The sequence below is a fragment of the Equus asinus genome, chromosome 21 (assembly GCF_041296235.1).
Source record: "Equus asinus isolate D_3611 breed Donkey chromosome 21, EquAss-T2T_v2, whole genome shotgun sequence".
NCBI classification, from domain to species: Eukaryota; Metazoa; Chordata; class Mammalia; order Perissodactyla; family Equidae; genus Equus; species Equus asinus.
The window spans coordinates 55,141,559-55,157,734 of NC_091810.1; the positions used below are offsets into that span (position 1 = coordinate 55,141,559).

General features: G+C 62.5%; 1 protein-coding gene and 1 long non-coding RNA gene across 4 annotated transcripts in view; one reads left to right on the forward strand and one right to left on the reverse strand.

Moving 5' to 3' along the window:
- Nucleotides 1-45: 45 nt before the first annotated feature.
- On the reverse strand, nt 46-14,102 carry ZBTB47 (zinc finger and BTB domain containing 47). 3 transcript variants are annotated; one of them, XM_070492300.1, is made up of 7 exons: nt 13,081-13,217; nt 9,663-9,726; nt 7,907-9,469; nt 6,109-6,256; nt 4,635-4,750; nt 3,853-3,997; nt 46-3,522 (listed from the first exon to the last, which is right to left on the reverse strand). In XM_070492300.1, the coding sequence occupies exons 3-7, from the start codon at nt 9,386-9,388 to the stop codon at nt 3,161-3,163; spliced, it is 2,253 nt and encodes a 750-aa protein (XP_070348401.1). In that variant the 5' UTR covers nt 9,389-9,469; nt 9,663-9,726; nt 13,081-13,217; the 3' UTR covers nt 46-3,160. The 3 variants fall into 3 exon arrangements, with proteins under 3 accessions (XP_070348401.1, XP_014715589.2, XP_070348402.1); XM_014860103.3 differs by lacking the exons at nt 9,663-9,726; nt 13,081-13,217 and adding an exon at nt 13,757-14,102; XM_070492301.1 differs by lacking the exon at nt 9,663-9,726 and having other exon boundaries at nt 13,081-13,309.
- The window catches only part of LOC139041320 (uncharacterized), a 56,441-nt gene continuing 53,652 nt past the window's right edge, over nt 13,388-16,176 (forward strand). Inside the window, exon 1 of the long non-coding RNA XR_011496245.1 lies at nt 13,388-13,762. This is a non-coding gene — a long non-coding RNA (uncharacterized lncRNA). The remainder of the gene's footprint in view (nt 13,763-16,176) is intronic.

A 16,176-nucleotide genomic window follows, 5' to 3' on the forward strand; every position in this document is an offset into this window, starting at 1 on the left:
CCGGCCAATGGTCAGGGCAGCGTGTAAAGAAGAGGCGGGCCAAGGGACAGTTGTACCGACTTTATTCCCCTTACCCTTCTCACTTGCCCTCCTGCTGTCCCCCACGCACTCTGTGGCTGTGGGGTGGCCACACATGACCAGACATCAAGGGTCCACACACCTGGGCACAGCCGTCCTGCCACTGCTGAGCCCCCTGTGAGGGGCACTGTGACGGCTGTAGCAGCAGGTGCCAGGGGCAGAGGCTCAGGCTCTGACTCAGCCCCGGCTCCCAGAACTGTGGCCATGGGGCTTGAGGCCCACCTCATCTCTCCGGTCACTCATCCCCAGATGGTCTGACTTGAGGTTTGACCAAAAGGACTGAGGAATCCAGCGGGACAGAGGACACCCCTGCATGCACCTCCAGAGGGAAGTGATGGTCCCGCACCCCCTCCCCGCCACCTCCACCAGCCCCGGGAGGTGGGGATGATGGCCGTCCCCTCACTCCAGGATCCAGGTGCTTACTAATTTGTTTTAGAAATTAAATGTAAAAGCTGGTAAAACAAGAACCCCTCCCCATACTGGCACTGCTGAGGTTCCATTATTGCTTCAGACCCCTGTGGTCTGGCCAGAAAGGAGCTCCCACCAACACTGGCCCAAGAGGAAGAGAGCATTAGCACCAAGGACACAGGGCTCCTGTTCCCACTCGGACGTGGGCCTCCCAGGAGAGGGCCTGGCCATGCCCACCTACAGCTATAAGACCATTTGACCAGTGCCCAGACTGCTGTCTGGACTCCTCTCCCGCCCTCAGAGGGCAAGTATATAAGAAGAGGACACTTAAGGGCTGGGACAGGGTTTCATCACCAGCCCCCCACACCCATCTCTGGCCTCTGCTCATCAAAGTCTGGCCTGACAGACCAGGGGCCCGGCCTGGTCAGGGACCCCCAGGCTCGCACAGTGGGGCTAGCAGATGACAAAGCCACTAACCCCATGGGAGACTCGGGTGTAAATGACAGGCATTGGGGAACCCACGGGGGTTCTGGCCTACAGCCCATTGGGGAAGATCAACTTTTTTTTGGAAAATGTGAGCCAGCTCTGAAGAGCTACCAGGCACTGGGACCAGAGGTTAGAAACAGCAAGGGAGAGGAGGAAACGGGGAGGGGAGGACCCTGAGGACGTCATGGAAGCCCAGAGATCAAGGGCCGCAGGAGGTTAAGAGCTGCAGTAAAGCAGGAGCATGGGAGTCCCAGCCCTGACCCCATAAGAGGCTGGACACCACCCTCCCCCTGGCCCCCACCTTGGGGTGGGGGAGCTGCAGAGCAGGGAGCCTTCCCCTCTCGCAGAGCGCCCACCTTCTCTCCCCATGGGACAGCACGGGTGCCTGGCGGGGGGGGGGGGGGGGGGGGGGCGTGTTCTACAGGCTCTGGCTTTTGCTGCTCCTGCTGCAGCCCCAAACTCATCTGGGCCCTTCAGAGCCCAGAGAACAACCAGGGCTGTGTGGCTTGGATTACAGATCCTCAAAACACTCGGGCTCCTTGGGCCTGCCCACATCTGTACAGAATAAAGTGCTTCGTTTATTGATGATTAAAATGTCCCCAGCCCCCTGCCCCAGCGCCATGGGTCTCACAAGGAGGTCAGAGGGGTTCCGACCCCCTCAGCCCTTGGGCTGATGGGGCCCAGTCCTCCCCACTGTCCCCCTTGGGCTCAGGCCTCTTCCCACTCCAGCCATGCTGGGAAGGTGGTGTGCAGGGGGTAGTCGTGGGGGGTTAAGGTGCAAAGAGTATAACAAACAAAACCGTATAAACACAATAGGAAAGAGCTTAACTAGGAAACATGTAGCTTATGGAACCTTCTTCCCCATTTTAAAGGCAGGACTAAAGATGTTAAATGACAACAAAAAAGGGTGTCCTATTAGTGCTGCCTCATGGGGGCAAGCACCAGGCACAGGCTGGGGCTCCCCCAGCACCCCCACACCCCCTGCCTAAACGTGCAGGCTCCTCTCACCGACACTGCTGCAGGCGCCCCGCCCACCAGCGCAGAGGCCCAGGAGGGTCAAGGACACTGGACAGCAGCGGGGGGTGGGTTGTGGCCAGGCCTAGTGAGAGATGAGGCCTAGTGCTGCCTTCGGGGAGCAGAGACGGACACAGACACACACATCTCCAGTGTAGGAGATACGGCCAGGGCAGCTGGTGAGGGACGGGGTGCTCTGTGAACAGGAGCCCTGCCCTCTGCCCCACTGATAGCACCTTGAAACCTTAAAACATTTACCAAGCCTCCTCCTGAGGGCCCTGCCCCTGGGGTCTACCCATTGGCAGGGGCTCCTTGACTGCAGTCCTGGGAGCTGGTGCTTCGGGAGCCAGCCCGTCTGCCCACCCAGGGCCTAGCCCACAACACCCTGGCCCAGAGGCTCCTTGGGGACATCCTCTCCAGGACTCAGGGCCTTGGTGTTGCCTGATGCAGGTCAGGAATCCCTGTGCCTGCTGGCAGGGCTGTGGGTGGAGAAAGCAAATGCCTGGGGTCCAGCCCCTGCCCGCCCCACTCCACATGGTGCAGAGCCAGGCCTGCACTTCACCACCTCACCCCTCCCCACCCAACACGCTCATGGCATCCAGTCGCAAGCCCCTGCCTTGGTGTCCACACCCTCAGACTGGGTCCACAACTCCTCCAACTTCCATTCTGGCACCTCAACTCCCCAAACCCTCCGGGATGGGGGGGGCGATGGGGGCACAGAGGCAGTGGGGATGAGCAGCTGAAGGTGATGCAGGCTCGGCCTGGCCAACCCCCTCCAGCTCAGGCCTCAGCAGAGTGACCAGTCACACTGCTGCCCAGCCCCCCCTCCCCACTGTACCTGCCATCTCCAGCAGCCCCCTCACCTGGAGGAGGTGCTGCCAATACTTTCCTCTCTTTCCTTTTTCCTTCACTTCTAAACAAAAAAAGTAAAGGCTTCAAGGAGTCTCTGAAAGGGGGGCACTTGGGAGTGAGGTGTCCTCCACCAGCTCTGGGGGGCCGTCAGCCTGCACACCCCCCAGGGTCAGGGGCCTCAAGCAGAGTGTGTCCAGCCACCCGTGGCATGGGGGGCGGCGGTGCCAGGCCAGGGCCGCTGCCGACCTACAAGGAGGAGGGCGGGCACAGGGTGGCTCCCGGAGTCGGCCCTGGGCTCCAGGTCCCGCGGGCAGGCGGGCGATCAGTCGCTGGCGTTCAGCCTCCCGCCGGCGTCGGCAGGGGTGGGGAAGAGCGGCGGCGGCGGCGGCAGGTGCGGCGGCGGCGGCAGGGTCTGCGGCAGCCCCGGGAGCAGGGGCAGCGCGGGGGCCGAAGGCTGCGTCGGGGACAGGCCTGGGGCAGAGGGGGCGCCGTCGCCGGCCAGGGGGTGGCTGACGCGGAAGCATTTCTCCTTGTGGGCCTTGAGCATGTTGGAGAAGCGGAAGCGCTGGCCACAGACGTCGCAGGGGTACGGCTTCTCCCCCGTGTGCGTGCGCCGGTGCCGCTTCATGTTGGGCCGGCTGGTGAAGCTCTTGCCACAGATCTCGCAGATGTACGGCTTCTCCCCTGGGGGTTGGCCGTGGCAGCAGGGAGTCACTGAGAGGGCTGCCACACCCTAACCCTGGGCGAGCCTCCCTGTGCCCATGGAACCATAGAGGGGCTTAGCCCTGGCACTGGGATCCTCCCCGTCCTGAGCCATTTTGTACCAGCCTCACCCTACCCTGGGAGGCGGGGAGGACCGCGCTGAGCCTCATAGAGAAGGGTAAACTGAGGTCCAGAGTTGAGAAGGGGTGTGACCAGGGCCATCCCAGGCATCCTGCCCAGGGCTGAGCAGGGGTCCCAAGCCCAGCATGGAGCCCCTCTGGGGGCGGGGATGAGGGGAGTGCGGAGCCGTACCTGTGTGCGTCTTCATGTGCTCATCGAAGTACTGCTTCATGTTGAAGTCCTTGCCACACCACTGGCACATGAACTGCTTGTGGCCAATATGGATGCTCATGTGGGACCGCAGCTGGTACTTGTACTGGAAGCGCTCATTGCAGTTCTAAGGGTAGGGTGGGAGGTAAGGCCCAGGGACAGAGCAGGGAGCAGCCTTCAGAGGGGGATGTGCTTGCCTGTGACCGCAGGGCCCAGGAAGGACACGCCCTGGGAGGGGCTCCTGGGCAAGGAGGTGTGGATGCAAGGGCGGCCAAGGTGCTCTTGGGGTGAGGCAATGCATGGGCAGAACAGGAGAGGCCGTGGGCATGAAGGGCCCAGGCGGGAATGGGGGTCAGGAAGCTGGGAAAGACCACAAAGTGGAGGGAGGCCTCATGCTTAAAGCCGAGGGCCCCCCATCCCTCCTCCTTGTCGGAATGCCCCCCTCATGCCCACTGCAGCTCCATCTCTGATCTCTCTGCTGGAGATGCTCTTCTCAACTTTCTCAGAAAGCTTGCCCCTTGGTTCAAGCCCATGCAGGCTTCCCACCCTGAACGTGTGGGGTTGGGTTAGGGGTGGGGTCGGGGGCAGGCCTGGTGGGTGACCAGGTAAGGATGGAGTGGGAGGCAGAGGCCACAGACATCAGGGTGGGCGCTTCTCTTTCTGAACCTTGTACTCTACTCCCCTCAATCCCCTGGTTTTTAAGAGCTGCTGCCCCCATCCCTGTCCCGCATCCAGGTGGCCCCAGGCAGGTCGAGGGCACTCACCTCGCATCTGAACGGCTTCTCCCCAGAGTGCTGCAGTGAGTGCACCTTGAGAGACATGCTGCGTTTGAAGGACTTCCCGCAGGTCTCGCAGGTGAAGGGCATGTCCTTGGTGTGGGCTACGGGGAGGGCACCATGGTCGTCACATCTCAACCATGAGGATCTCTCCCAGGAGATCCTTGCCTGAGCAGACCCCACATCCTGGACAGCCTCTGGGGGCACCACCTACTCTGGGGCCTACCTCTCAGCCTCTCCCCTGCAGGCTAGTCTCCTGGTCTGCTCTGAAGTCTGGCTCAGACAACAGTGGAGGCGCTCATGGTTCCTTAGCCTCTGGCCAAGGGAAACAGCCAAGGCCGCCTCACCCCTAAAGCTTCAGAGAAAGATCGAAGGATTCCAAGTGGGACTGGCCTCAGCTCAAATCCTGGCCCCGTGCGACTCCCTGCACAGCCTCTGTGGGCCTCAGCGTCCCATCCTATAAAGAAAGGCTGGGAGTGGTGCTGAGCCTCAACAGAGGCTGGCGTGACAGGGGTTGACACTCATACAGGCCCCAGCCTCGGGCCCTGAGCAGTCCAGAGGGAGTGAGCTGCGCTCGCCCGAGCCCACAGATAGCTGAGGACCAACAAACTCTTCAAGAAGATCTGGGAGGATGCAACTGGAGACAGGGAGGGCCCCTCAGAGCTCAGAGCTAGGAATCCAAGCCTGGGAAGGACCCAATCCTGGGTCACCCACATGCTCCTGGCTGAGAGCTAGACCCCAGCTTCTCAGCTCCCAGTCAGTTCACGCTGGAGGCCCCTAGCACTGTCTGCTGGAGAAAGGGGGCAAGGCCTGGCTAGGGGCCCACTGCCCACTTTGGCCATCCCTCCCTTGAGCCCCAGGCCCCAAGCAGGCAAGGAAGGGAGGGCTGCCTGGACACAAGACTCCCAGCCAGACCCACTACAGGGGAGGGACAGCCATGCCCAAGGTAGCAGGGTGGCCCAACACACACTTGGGGGGCCTCCTTACTGTGTCCAGGTGGAACCCCTGGGGGGAGGGTTGCATTCAGAGAAGCCTGAAGCCCTGTGAGGGCCAGGTGAGAAAGAATCAGAGGCACAGCTGTCCTCAAACTGGGACAGGGCCTGTGCCAGCCCATATGGCACTTCGTGTAATTTAGGAAAAGGTGCTCCTTTTCCTGGTGGACACAACCCCATGCCAGGATGCACAGCCTGGTTAGCAGTGTGTCAGCTGGATTCTGGTCCCCACCTGCTGTCTTAACCAGGAGCCCTTGTGCAACGTGCAACCTGCCCAACTGAACATGGCAGCCCTGGCCCCAGAGCCTGTCCAGGCCACATCCATCACTGCAACCAGCCTCCCCAGGCCTCCCAGCTGGGAGGGGCCTTCTTAGCTGCTCACACTGCCCTTGGATGGAAAGTCCTTCCCAGTATACCCAGCAGCCAGCCTAGCTCTGTCCTCAGTGCCTTCCCCACCGGCCTAGACTTACCGACCATGTGCTTGCGCACGTGGGCCATGGTGTAGAACTTCTTCTCGCAGATCTCACACGAGAACTTTTTTTCCGCGTAGCCGTGCACGATCTTGTTGTGCTCATGGAGGGACCAGAGCTTCTTAAAAGCTTTGCCACACGTCACACACTGTGGGGTGAGAGGACTTTAGGCCCTCGATCTTGAGTCAGGAACCATGTGACCTAGGACAAGGACCTAGGACCTCTCTGGGCCTCAGTTTCCCCATCATCTGAATTATGCTGGAGAGAGAGCCTTTGATGGAGCAGCCGATCTGATGTCTTGGAAGTTGGGGATGGTAACTCCCTAAACACTTACCCACCTACCCACCCACCCACCCAGAGCTACAGCCTGGGGCCTTCATGCATCCTTGAATTCAACTAGGGTCAGGGGTCACCTCTTCCAGGAAGCCCTCCTCTGTGCTCATTTTGACAAGTCATCTCTCTACAGAGGGGAGACCCAGAACCGAAGGGCCATAGCGGGTGCAGAGGCCATCCACAGTTCATAGAGAAGCCCCTCTCAGACAACAGGTCTTGACAGAGTTGGGGCACTATCTCTGCTGCCTCCCCCTGCTGGGACCCATGCCCTATCACCAAAGATGGAGATTCCCAAGGAGACAGGTCCCAAAACACCGGCTTGGGGGGACTGCAGGGGCTACCAGGTCCCATCAGGTAATGCAGGGCGGTGGGAACCTTGGGGGCTCCTACTCCCCTCCTCCTCTTCCCCTGGGCCCTTTTCCTGCCCATCCCTGCAGGACACTCGCAGAAAGTGGGTCAGGGTGCCCAGGTCAGAAGGGGCACAAGCATCTTCCCCCTCAGGAGGGAGACTCAGGTGAGCGGCAGGTGGAGGGTCAAAGGGCAACCCAGCAGGCAGGCAAGTGCCAACAAACAGGTTCATGAGGGTGGGGCAGGAGACCAGGGAACCCCCAGGGAAGATGTTCTCCACAGGGCACTGCAATTAGCAATTAGTTTCGGCAATTAGCACCCGCCTACCTGCTGCCCCCACCACTGCCTCTGCCAGGAAGGGTAAAAACCAGCCTGGTTGGCCCTGCGCTGCCTGCACCAAGAGGCCAGGCTGCCCAGACTCAGGCAGCCAGCCCAGCCACCCCACTTGGCCCCAGCAGCCCCTGCTCTCCCTCAGGCCCAGGCCAGCTGACATCTCCAAAGAGCTGAGGGCAGGGGCTTCCTCCTGCCGGTACCCCCTTGCTCTAGTCAGCCTTTGTGGCAAGTGGAAAATGACGCCCCCTCTGGGCAAATGCCTTCTCCTTTCATCTGTGCTTTTGTGCAGTGCACAATCTGTGAAACTATTCACGGCAGCCCTGCTGAATTTCTGGTAGCACTAAGGATTTACTAAAACACTGACTCATCCCTCAGAGCTAGCTCTCCCCTAGCTTCATGTGGCTCCGACAACTCTTCTCATCCTCCCAAGTCCATGATCCCTTTTGCCGTTTTGGCCAAGGGTACTGTTTGTTCCAATCCTATCTGCACATCTCTGCACGTGCCAAAGCCCAGCTCTGTCTGCCTCCTCCAGGAAGCTCTCCTTGACGTTATCCCCCGAGCTCTCACCACCCTGAGAAGCTGAGTCCTGCCCTTTTGGTTCAGCCTGGGCCTGGGCTGGTCTCACTGTCTGGGGGCTAGGTCTGGTCTCCCCAGACTGCCTGGGCAATGTAGGCAGCAGGACACTGGGCGCCCAGGGCCCAGTTCTAGCCTGGGTCAGCCTGGATGGCTGAGTGGCCACAGCTGGCCTCTGCCCCATCCTGCCCTCACCTGCCCTGCGGCCCACCTGGATGTTGCGCTCGCAGTCTGTCTGCCGGTGCAGCAGCAGCTCGCTCTCCAGCAGGAAGCGCTTGCCGCACTGGTCGCAGATCTGCATGCGGCTGTGGGTCACATTCATGTGTTTTTCCAGGTACCAGCGGTTGTTGAAAACACGCGGGCACTTCTGGCACGGGTGGTGCTGCTTCTCCTCCAGCTTCACCTTGGCCCCCAGCCCGTCCGTGGCCTGTGGCCCTCGGGCTGGTGCAGGGGTCACTCCTGGGGGTGGCTTCGGCCGCTTCCCACCCCGCCGCCCGGCCTCCTCAGGCTCAGGGGGGCCCCGGCGCTGAGCATTCTCTCGGGACCGTGTGGCCATGCGACTGTGGGGAGGGGGGGCTGCCCGGCTGCTGCGCCGCCCTGCTGGCCCCTGCCTGCCCCCCGTCTCTCCTTCCTCCCCCTCCTCCTCCTCCTCTGAGCTCTCTTGATCCTGCTCACTGTGCCCTTCCTCTTCGTCCTCCTCCTCCTCCTCCTGCTCGCTGTGCCCTTCCTCCTCCTCATCTTCCTCCTCTCCCTGACTGCCACCCTCCTCTTCCTCCTCCTCCTCCTCTTCCTCTTCCCCTCCACTGCCACCACCCTCCTCTTCCTCCTCCTCCTCCTCCTCCTCTTCCTCCTCCTCCTCGTCCTCTGAGTGTCTTTGCAGCCCATCCTCCTGGCCCAGCACCATGGTGGTAGGGCCTGTGGCAGCACCCGGCTTCCCCTCAGGCCCCGTAGACACGTGCAGCGTCTGGTTGTTGAGGTTCACCTCCACGATGATCTGGGACTGCTCCCGACGGCTGTAGGTGCCAGAACCCCCAAGCTCTTCCTCCAACTCCTCCCCACCCTCCAGCTTGCACAAGCTCGCTGGGGGCCCCCCCGCCTCCTCAACACCACCCTCCTTCTCCTCCTTGAAGAAGGGCTGAGCTGGCCCGATGGCAGCAGGTGCTGTGCCACCCTCGGCCCCTGCCCCGTCCTCGACGCGCACCGAGTAGGGGTCAGGGCCCTCTCGGGCATAGATCTTGGGCAGGCCCGGGGCGTCGGCCTCCTGCTTGATGTCGCAGTAGTAGGGCGGTGCGGCCGGGGTGCAGCTGGCAGCTGGCTGGGCCAGGGCCACAGCGCCAGGGCCCGGTGGGCCAAGGGAGCGGGCGTCCAGCAGCTCCTGGCAGGATGCGGCGATGTCAGCCATCTGCAGCAACGAGGCGGCACTGAGCACCTCGTGCACGTTGGCCGCGTTGACCAGCAGCTTGGATGTGTAGATGAAGTTGAGGATCTGCTGCAGGCCGCCAGGAGCCAGCGCCTCCAGGGACAGCTCCACACGCTGCAGCTGCTTGTTCTGGGTGAAGAGGGAGTGGAAGAACTGGCTGTAGGCAGCCAGCACGCCCTTGTGTGCCGGGAAGACGCTGCGCTGGGGCACCAGGACCAGGTCCACGTCGCAGAGGTCAGGCTGGAAGAGGCGCTGCTCGTTCAGGCGGCCCATCAAGCAGGCGAAGTGCAGCGCCACGTCCTCCACCAGCGAGAACTCGGCCGCCGGTGAGTCGGTCGTCTTCTCAACCAGCAACTGCGGGGCGGAGGGCACAGGTCAGGGCAAGGCCCCTGGGGCCCCGGCAGCACCTGCCATCCGGGAGGCAGCCCACCCATCACTCCTGGCTCCACGTTACAGAAAAGGAGCCGAAGCTCCAGGAAGGACAATGGGGGAACCGGGATTCGAGCCCGAGTCAGCTGCCCCTCAGAGCTCAAACTCCAATGGCGACCTTCTGAGAAGGAAGATCAGCTCCTGGGTTAGTCGGTCAACTTTTCTGGGCCTCCAGCTCTTCCCTGTGGAACAGGAAAAGTCATCCCAGGAAGGGAAGGGGAAGAGAAGGAAAGGAAAAGGGACGAGGGTGACCAACCGTCCTGGTGTGCCAGAGACCGAGGGGTTTCCCAGGACGTGGGACTTTCAGGGCTAAAACCAGGGACTAGGTGGCACCCCTGCAGGGACCCAGCACTCCTTCAGCATTTCCCAAGCCCCACGGATTCTCTCCCCCACACACATGCATGTACTCACGCACACAAATAAAGCCAACCTGCCTAACCCCAGACTCCTCAAGAACAGAACTCAGGCTCACTGCTTGGCCTCTGGCCACTGCACCCCTGGGGGCAGCACCTGAGGGAACCCCGCACCTCGCCAGAAGTGGTCTTCAAGGCCTGGGCCTGAGCGCTGCAGAGAGAGAAAGTTCTGTGAAGAAATCCAGGCCCAGGGCCTGTCAATTCTCCCCGCCTGGTCCTGCTTGCCCTGCTGGAGGAGGCTGGCGAACCCCAGCCAACCCCGCGTTACTCAGCCAGAGCTTGGGCCAGGCCGCTGCCTGTGGCCTCAGGCCTGGCCACCAGCAGCTGCCCATCACACAGGGGTTCTGTGGGGGCGGGAGGATACAGCTGTGTTCTCTCTCTGCCAGGCTGGGAGGCAGGAGGCCCCCAAGGCCTGCCCCAGACCCCTTTTACCCTAGGCTCCCAGAACCTAGATCAGGCATGGTCCTGGTCATCTTGGAGGCCACATGATGTGGGGCCTCTGGAGCCTCAGGGGGGCCCTTGAAGTCTCATGGTCAGATTATCAGCCCTTGGACCACATCTAGCACTTGCGAATTGTGCAGAATAGGGACCAGCTTAATCATTCCTGGCTCCACCACAGTGGCCTCTCCAAGAGGTGGGCAGCACAGATAGGCAGGCTGCCCGGTCCCTTGCATGGGTCCAGTGCACAGCGATGTTCAATTAATATCTGCCGACTAACTGCCTGGCTGGACCAACCCCACAGGTTCTAGGTTCTGGCCCTCCTCAGGCCCTGTCCAGCCAGGCTAGACCATCCTACATTTGAGGGGTACCTTGCCCCACTGCCACAAAGCCATCAGCTCTCCTCCCCCAAACACCTCCCTGGAGGCCCTGGAATGAAAGCCTAGTCCCATCCATCCAAAGCCCACCTCCTCCTCGCCAGTCCTTCCATTGGTGGGGCGGCAGTGGGTGGGCCTAGACGGGGCATGGGGAGTCAGGGTGTCTACATCCAACTTCTCAGTCACCTGAATGAGAATCTGCCCTGGCCCTCAAGGAGCCACCAAGGACAACCACCCTCCACACCCAGCAGCCCAGGCAGCACCCACCCCATGCTCTCTCAGATCCCAGTCTGGCCAGGCCCTTGGCCAGAGACACCATCTTCTTTGAGTCCTCCCACTACGCCTTCATTGCCCCCAGCCAAGAAGAAGTCACCCATCGGCCCCTCTGTCTCAGGACTGCTGGCCCATTCAGGCCCAGCCCATCTAATGGGGATATGATGCCAAGCCACTCCCATCTCCCTCCTCTGACTCATTCTGATTCATCTTCTGGGACCAAATCCTACTGCACAGATGGGGAAACTGAGGCTCGGAATGGGGGGGGGGTCCCACAGGGAGTAGCTCCTGGGCTCCCAGTCTGCTAAGGCCACCCCTTCCCTGCGGGACTGGACACCACGTGGATGGATTTCTTGGCCTTTACTGACTCGAAAAGCAGGAAGAGGCATCTGGGGACCCTCCCACGCAGGGTGCCAGCTGCGCTTCTTCAAACCCCACCACTACCCCCGCGACCTGCAGCCTCCGCCCCAGAGCTACTGCCTCCTGCAGGGTAGTGAGGGGTCAAGGTGCAACTTGGGTTGTAACAGGCTCCTTAGGGCCTCCAGGGGCCGGACAGTGACAGGGGAGGTGGCTTGGACAAGGGCTTGTCAGCTGACAAGCTAGACCTGTTTGGGGGAGCCCATCCCAGGCCACAGGGCCCCAGACCACCCTGCTCCTCCTTCACAGAAGGCCCTACACTGCCTGCCTGCCATGGGGAAGGGGCAGTGCCCCCAACCCTCCCACGTGCACATCTGGTCCCAGGGCCCAGGTGAGGCCTGGCCAGGGCCCTCTGGCCTTAGCAGGGGAGGCGGGGTTGGCCTGCAGGCTGGTGCTGCCCCAAAGACTCTACTCCCCAGGCAGTACCCCAGCCAAGCCAGCACCATCCTTGGCTCTTGACAAGAACCTCATGACCAGGCCCCCTGACTGGGCTTTCTTGAGAGGGCACACAGATGCTGCCCGAGGCCATAACTGGCAGCCTCTCAGCAGGCTGCAGCTGCCCCCTAGCCTGGCACCTCCCACACAGGGCCCACCAGCTGTGGCCACCTCCCCAGCCAGATGTGCCTGCTCCCTGGAGCTGCAGACGCCCCCCCCCCCCCCCCCCCACTGTGCCAGCTGCAACCACACGCCACACGCCACACACCCTACCCCCCACCCCCAAGGCCAGGCCAGGCCAGGCCAGCCTGGCTATGATGCAGGGGAGTGGTCATGCACTCCTGTTGCCAGGGAGTTGCATGCCCTCAAAGCCTCCCCACAGGCCAGGTTGGTGGGGGGGACACCTGCTGGGGCTGCGCACCAGGTCAGAGCCTTCTACACCTGAAGGGTACCTGACCTCACTACACAGAGCCACGAAGCCCACGAAGCCCACGGCATCCCTATCCTGCCCCGGCGTCTCCCTGGAGGCCCGGGGATGAAAGCTGGGCCTTCATCTACACCCCCCTACCCCCAGGCCAATCTTTCCATTGCTGGGCAGCAGTAGGGGGCCCAGACTGAGCAAAGGGGGCACAGGCTCATGAGTTCCAGGCTCCTCCTTTTGGGGAAGGGGTGTCTATGTCAGCCTCCGCTGCGCTCATGCCCCCTCCCTTCACCGGGTAACAGGCCCAGAGAGGGCGGGGGACTGGCCCAAGGTCACACAGGAGTTTGGATAGGAGCTGCGGGTGTCCCCCTAGTTGGCCCAGGCGCCCCGAATCCCCAGGCAGGGCGGCTCCAGCGCCCACGTGGCCCAAGGCCCAGGCGGGAATCCGACCTCCCCCCTCCCCCCCCCATCCCCCAGTCCGCGGGCGGCGCCGTCCGGGGCTCAGGGAAGCGCCCCCCTCCGCCTGTTCTTAGCAAGAGCTCAGCCTCTCTTGCCCGGGCCCCCACCCCAGGAATTTAACCCCCTCTCCGCCAGGGCCGCGCCACCGCGCCGCATTCCCGGCCTGCGGGGACCCAGGAGAAGGGGCCGAGGAGAGCCGGCGAGAGGGAAGATCCCGCCACCCCGAGGCGGCGGGCCGTGCGCTGGGAGGACAGAGCGAGCAGGTGGGCGGATAAGCGGGGGGACAGGCAGGGCCTTGCGTACCATGGTGCCGTGGCGCTGGGGGCTCACAGGGCCCCGCGGGATCGCGCTGCCCCCGGCGGCCGGGCCGGGGCCGCTCCATGAAGCGCCGCGCTGGGGGCCGCCCCCGCGCAGGGCCCGGCGACCATGGCCCCGGGGGCGCGGCCGGGCGGGCGGAGGCGAGGGCCGCGGCGAGTCCAGCCGCCGAGCAGCTGCGGCCCCAGAGCCTCGGGCGCGGCGGGCGGGGGGCGCGGGGCGCCGATTGGAGCCCGCGCGTCAGCTGGGGCCGCCGTCTGGCCGCTTAAAGGGCCAGGCCGCCCTGCGTACCGGCGGGGGGCGCGGACACGCGTGGTGTGCGCCGTCCGGGTGCAGCCCGCTCTACCTCGGACCCCCGGGGCTCCCAGGCAGGCCCCACTGCTCCCATCCTAGCGGAGGGACTCCGGCCTCACTCTCCAGCGCTGAGCCCCCTTTCCGCCGGGAAGTTCGTCCAGGAGTCTAACCTCGCTGCCCTCCAGCTGCGCCACAGAGGCGGAGTCGGAATAGAGTGCGGCCTTGAAATCGGGAAGCTGGGCGCGCCCGCCCCCAAACCGGCTGCAGAAAAAGCTCCCACCTGCTCCCCTGAGCGACCCACGCTGAGGGACCGAACCCCGTACCCTAGCCGCGCTCACCGCCCCCACCCTCTGGCCTGGGCTGCTCTTACCTGAGGGTGAGTCCGCGATCTCCGACTAGTCCGGCTCCGCACCCCTACCACAGGGCGCCCCAGGGCGCATTTTGCTCTGTGCCTCCAGGACTTGGTTCTGGTCGACCCATACCTGGTGGCCTCCCCTGGCTGCACAGGGCCGCCCAAGGGCAGGAGATGCGAGAACCGGACCACAGCTGCAGTGATCAGATCCTTTAAGGCGACTGGTCTAGGGCCAGGAGAAGGCGAGACTAGAGGAGTGGGGTCCAGAGGCTCGGGCCCTACTGTGTCCCTCAGCCGAGCCGGGTGAGCTGACCGCTTCTGAGCAGCTCCCGCGCTCAGTCTCTGCTGGGGAGATGCAGCCACGCCTGCGGAATGCTGCTCTGGCATGGACACCAGTGGGGGCAGGGGGCTGGCTGTGCTGGCAAGAGGCTGCAAAGGAGCGCTGCCAGGCTGAGCAGGCAGCAGGGTGGGGACCACAGGGTGCTGGGCCTGGCAGGGCTCAGGTGGTGGCTGGGCCACCAATGTGGAGAGGGAGCATCTGTGGGCCTCTCATGTGGCCCCTGTCATCATTCAGATGCCTTTCTGTGCCCCCACCCCCAGCCCACCCCTAGCTGACTCCTGCCCCATCTTTGGTCCCTCTCACATGGCCCCCATCCCGGCAGTCCCACACAGTACCCCCACCCCTCCCTACATACGTGCAGTCATGCTTACACACCAGCCCAGGCTGGGTATGCCACCCTACTCATCAGTGGGCAAGGACACTGGGCCTGTGCAGAGTGACTTGGTTCTGGGTGTCAGGGAGGAAATGGAGCAGAGGCCCAGATCCCAGGCTGGCACCATCATATAATCTGATGGTCTGTCCTGTAAGATGGCAGGATGGGGTCGCCCTTAAGACAAGGCTATCCCAGAGCCAGGGAGAACATGTCTCAGGGGCAAAGATGGGGATGAGCAAAGAGTGCCAAGAGGAAGAGGAAGAATGCACATGGCCAGATGGAGGGTGAGGAGAGACCCTGGAGGAAAGGGAGGCTGGAAGAAAGGAAGGAGCGGAGATGAGGACATGCCCCTAGAGGTGGCCACTGCAGACATCCTGCGCTTCTGTGGCCATGGTGGGTGCATAGACACTGGCTCAGCTGCCAGAGGCCTCAGGGTGAGGCCAGGCCAGAGTGGTCACCTCAGGGCTGCCTTCCGCCTCTTCCTCTGTCCCAACCCACTTCCTCATCTGACGCAGTGGATCCTTGCACTGGTCTGGGAGGTGGCAAGAGAGGAATTGTGTACCCATTGGTTGGATATGGACAGTGAGGTCCAGAGCAGGACAAATCAATCAGCCAGGCATCAGCATCAGGAGAAGGGAAAAGGGGAGGCTGGGAGGAACCTGGCAGAGAGGACTGCAGGGACACTTCTGGGCCCACTTCCCAGCTAAAGCTTGGCAGGGGGTGTGGCCAGCATGACTAAGGTAGGGCTGCTGGCCCCTTTGGGATTGGCCTTTGGCAGTCAAGCCAAAGGAGGGGCTGGAGGTTGGGTGACAAGGGAGGGAACGGTGAGGGGAGGTGCTCAGTCTCCCTGAAGACCCCAGCTCTTCCCTTCTTGCTTCTCTGGCTTACAGCCCATCTACTGGGGAAGCCCCAGGGAAAGTCTGAAAATTGTGTTAGCATTCACTAGAGCAGAGAGGGAGAGCAGGGGCACTCCGGTCAGAGAAGAACGACTGCAGAGGCCAGGAGGGAGGAGACAGTTTAGCATCTGCAGGGAACTAGAGGCGATTTGATGTACTGGAGTCCAGATTGTCAGGTGGGAGTGGCCGGGTGGCAAGAGACAGAATTGCTCTTTTGGCCTTGGAGAGGGCCGTGCTGTGGGAGCTTCACCTCAGGGCTGGTCAAGGCAGGCTTTCTGGAGGGGGAGGGGTGGGACTGGGTTATTGGGGAAGGGGAGCCCAGGCTAGAATCGCATGCCCCAGGGGTGAGCCAGGAGTTTGTGGAGACAGGGCAGAGCTCGAAGATTCTTCAGACACTTGAGGCAGGGTGCTGGCAAGGTCAGCAAAGCCATGCCCCTGCCTCTAGAGGCCAGCTCACGGGTTTTCTCACCACTTCCTGAAACATCTAGCCCCAAGTGTCTCTCCCATGTCAGGGAGGAGGAACAGACCCACACTGTGCTAGGGCAGTCCCCAGGCTTGGTTGAGGAAACCAGACTCACCCCTACTGAACCTGGAAGAACAGCCCAGGCCAGGGGTGTATGCGTATGCAGTTGTGGGGCATGGAGCTATGTAGTAGCTGAGCTGGGGGAAGGAGAGCAGAGTGGGCAGTGACAGGAAATAAAAGGGAACACCACAGCATGGGGCCAGAGAGGTGGCAGGGAAGTTCAAGCTACGCACTAGGTGCTGACCCAGGGCCCTGCAGGGTGGGGGAGCTTAGATCGCAGGGGGTGGGGGTGGGGGAGGTTGCTTC

Coding starts and splice junctions, on each gene's coding strand:
- ZBTB47 (XM_070492301.1), bottom strand. Junction 3,998..4,634: donor AGAAGCCGTTCAGATGCGAG/GTGAGTGCCCTC, acceptor CCCTACCCTTAG/AACTGCAATGAGCGCTTCCA. Junction 3,523..3,852: donor GCACATGAAGACGCACACAG/GTACGGCTCCGC, acceptor GCCAACCCCCAG/GGGAGAAGCCGTACATCTGC.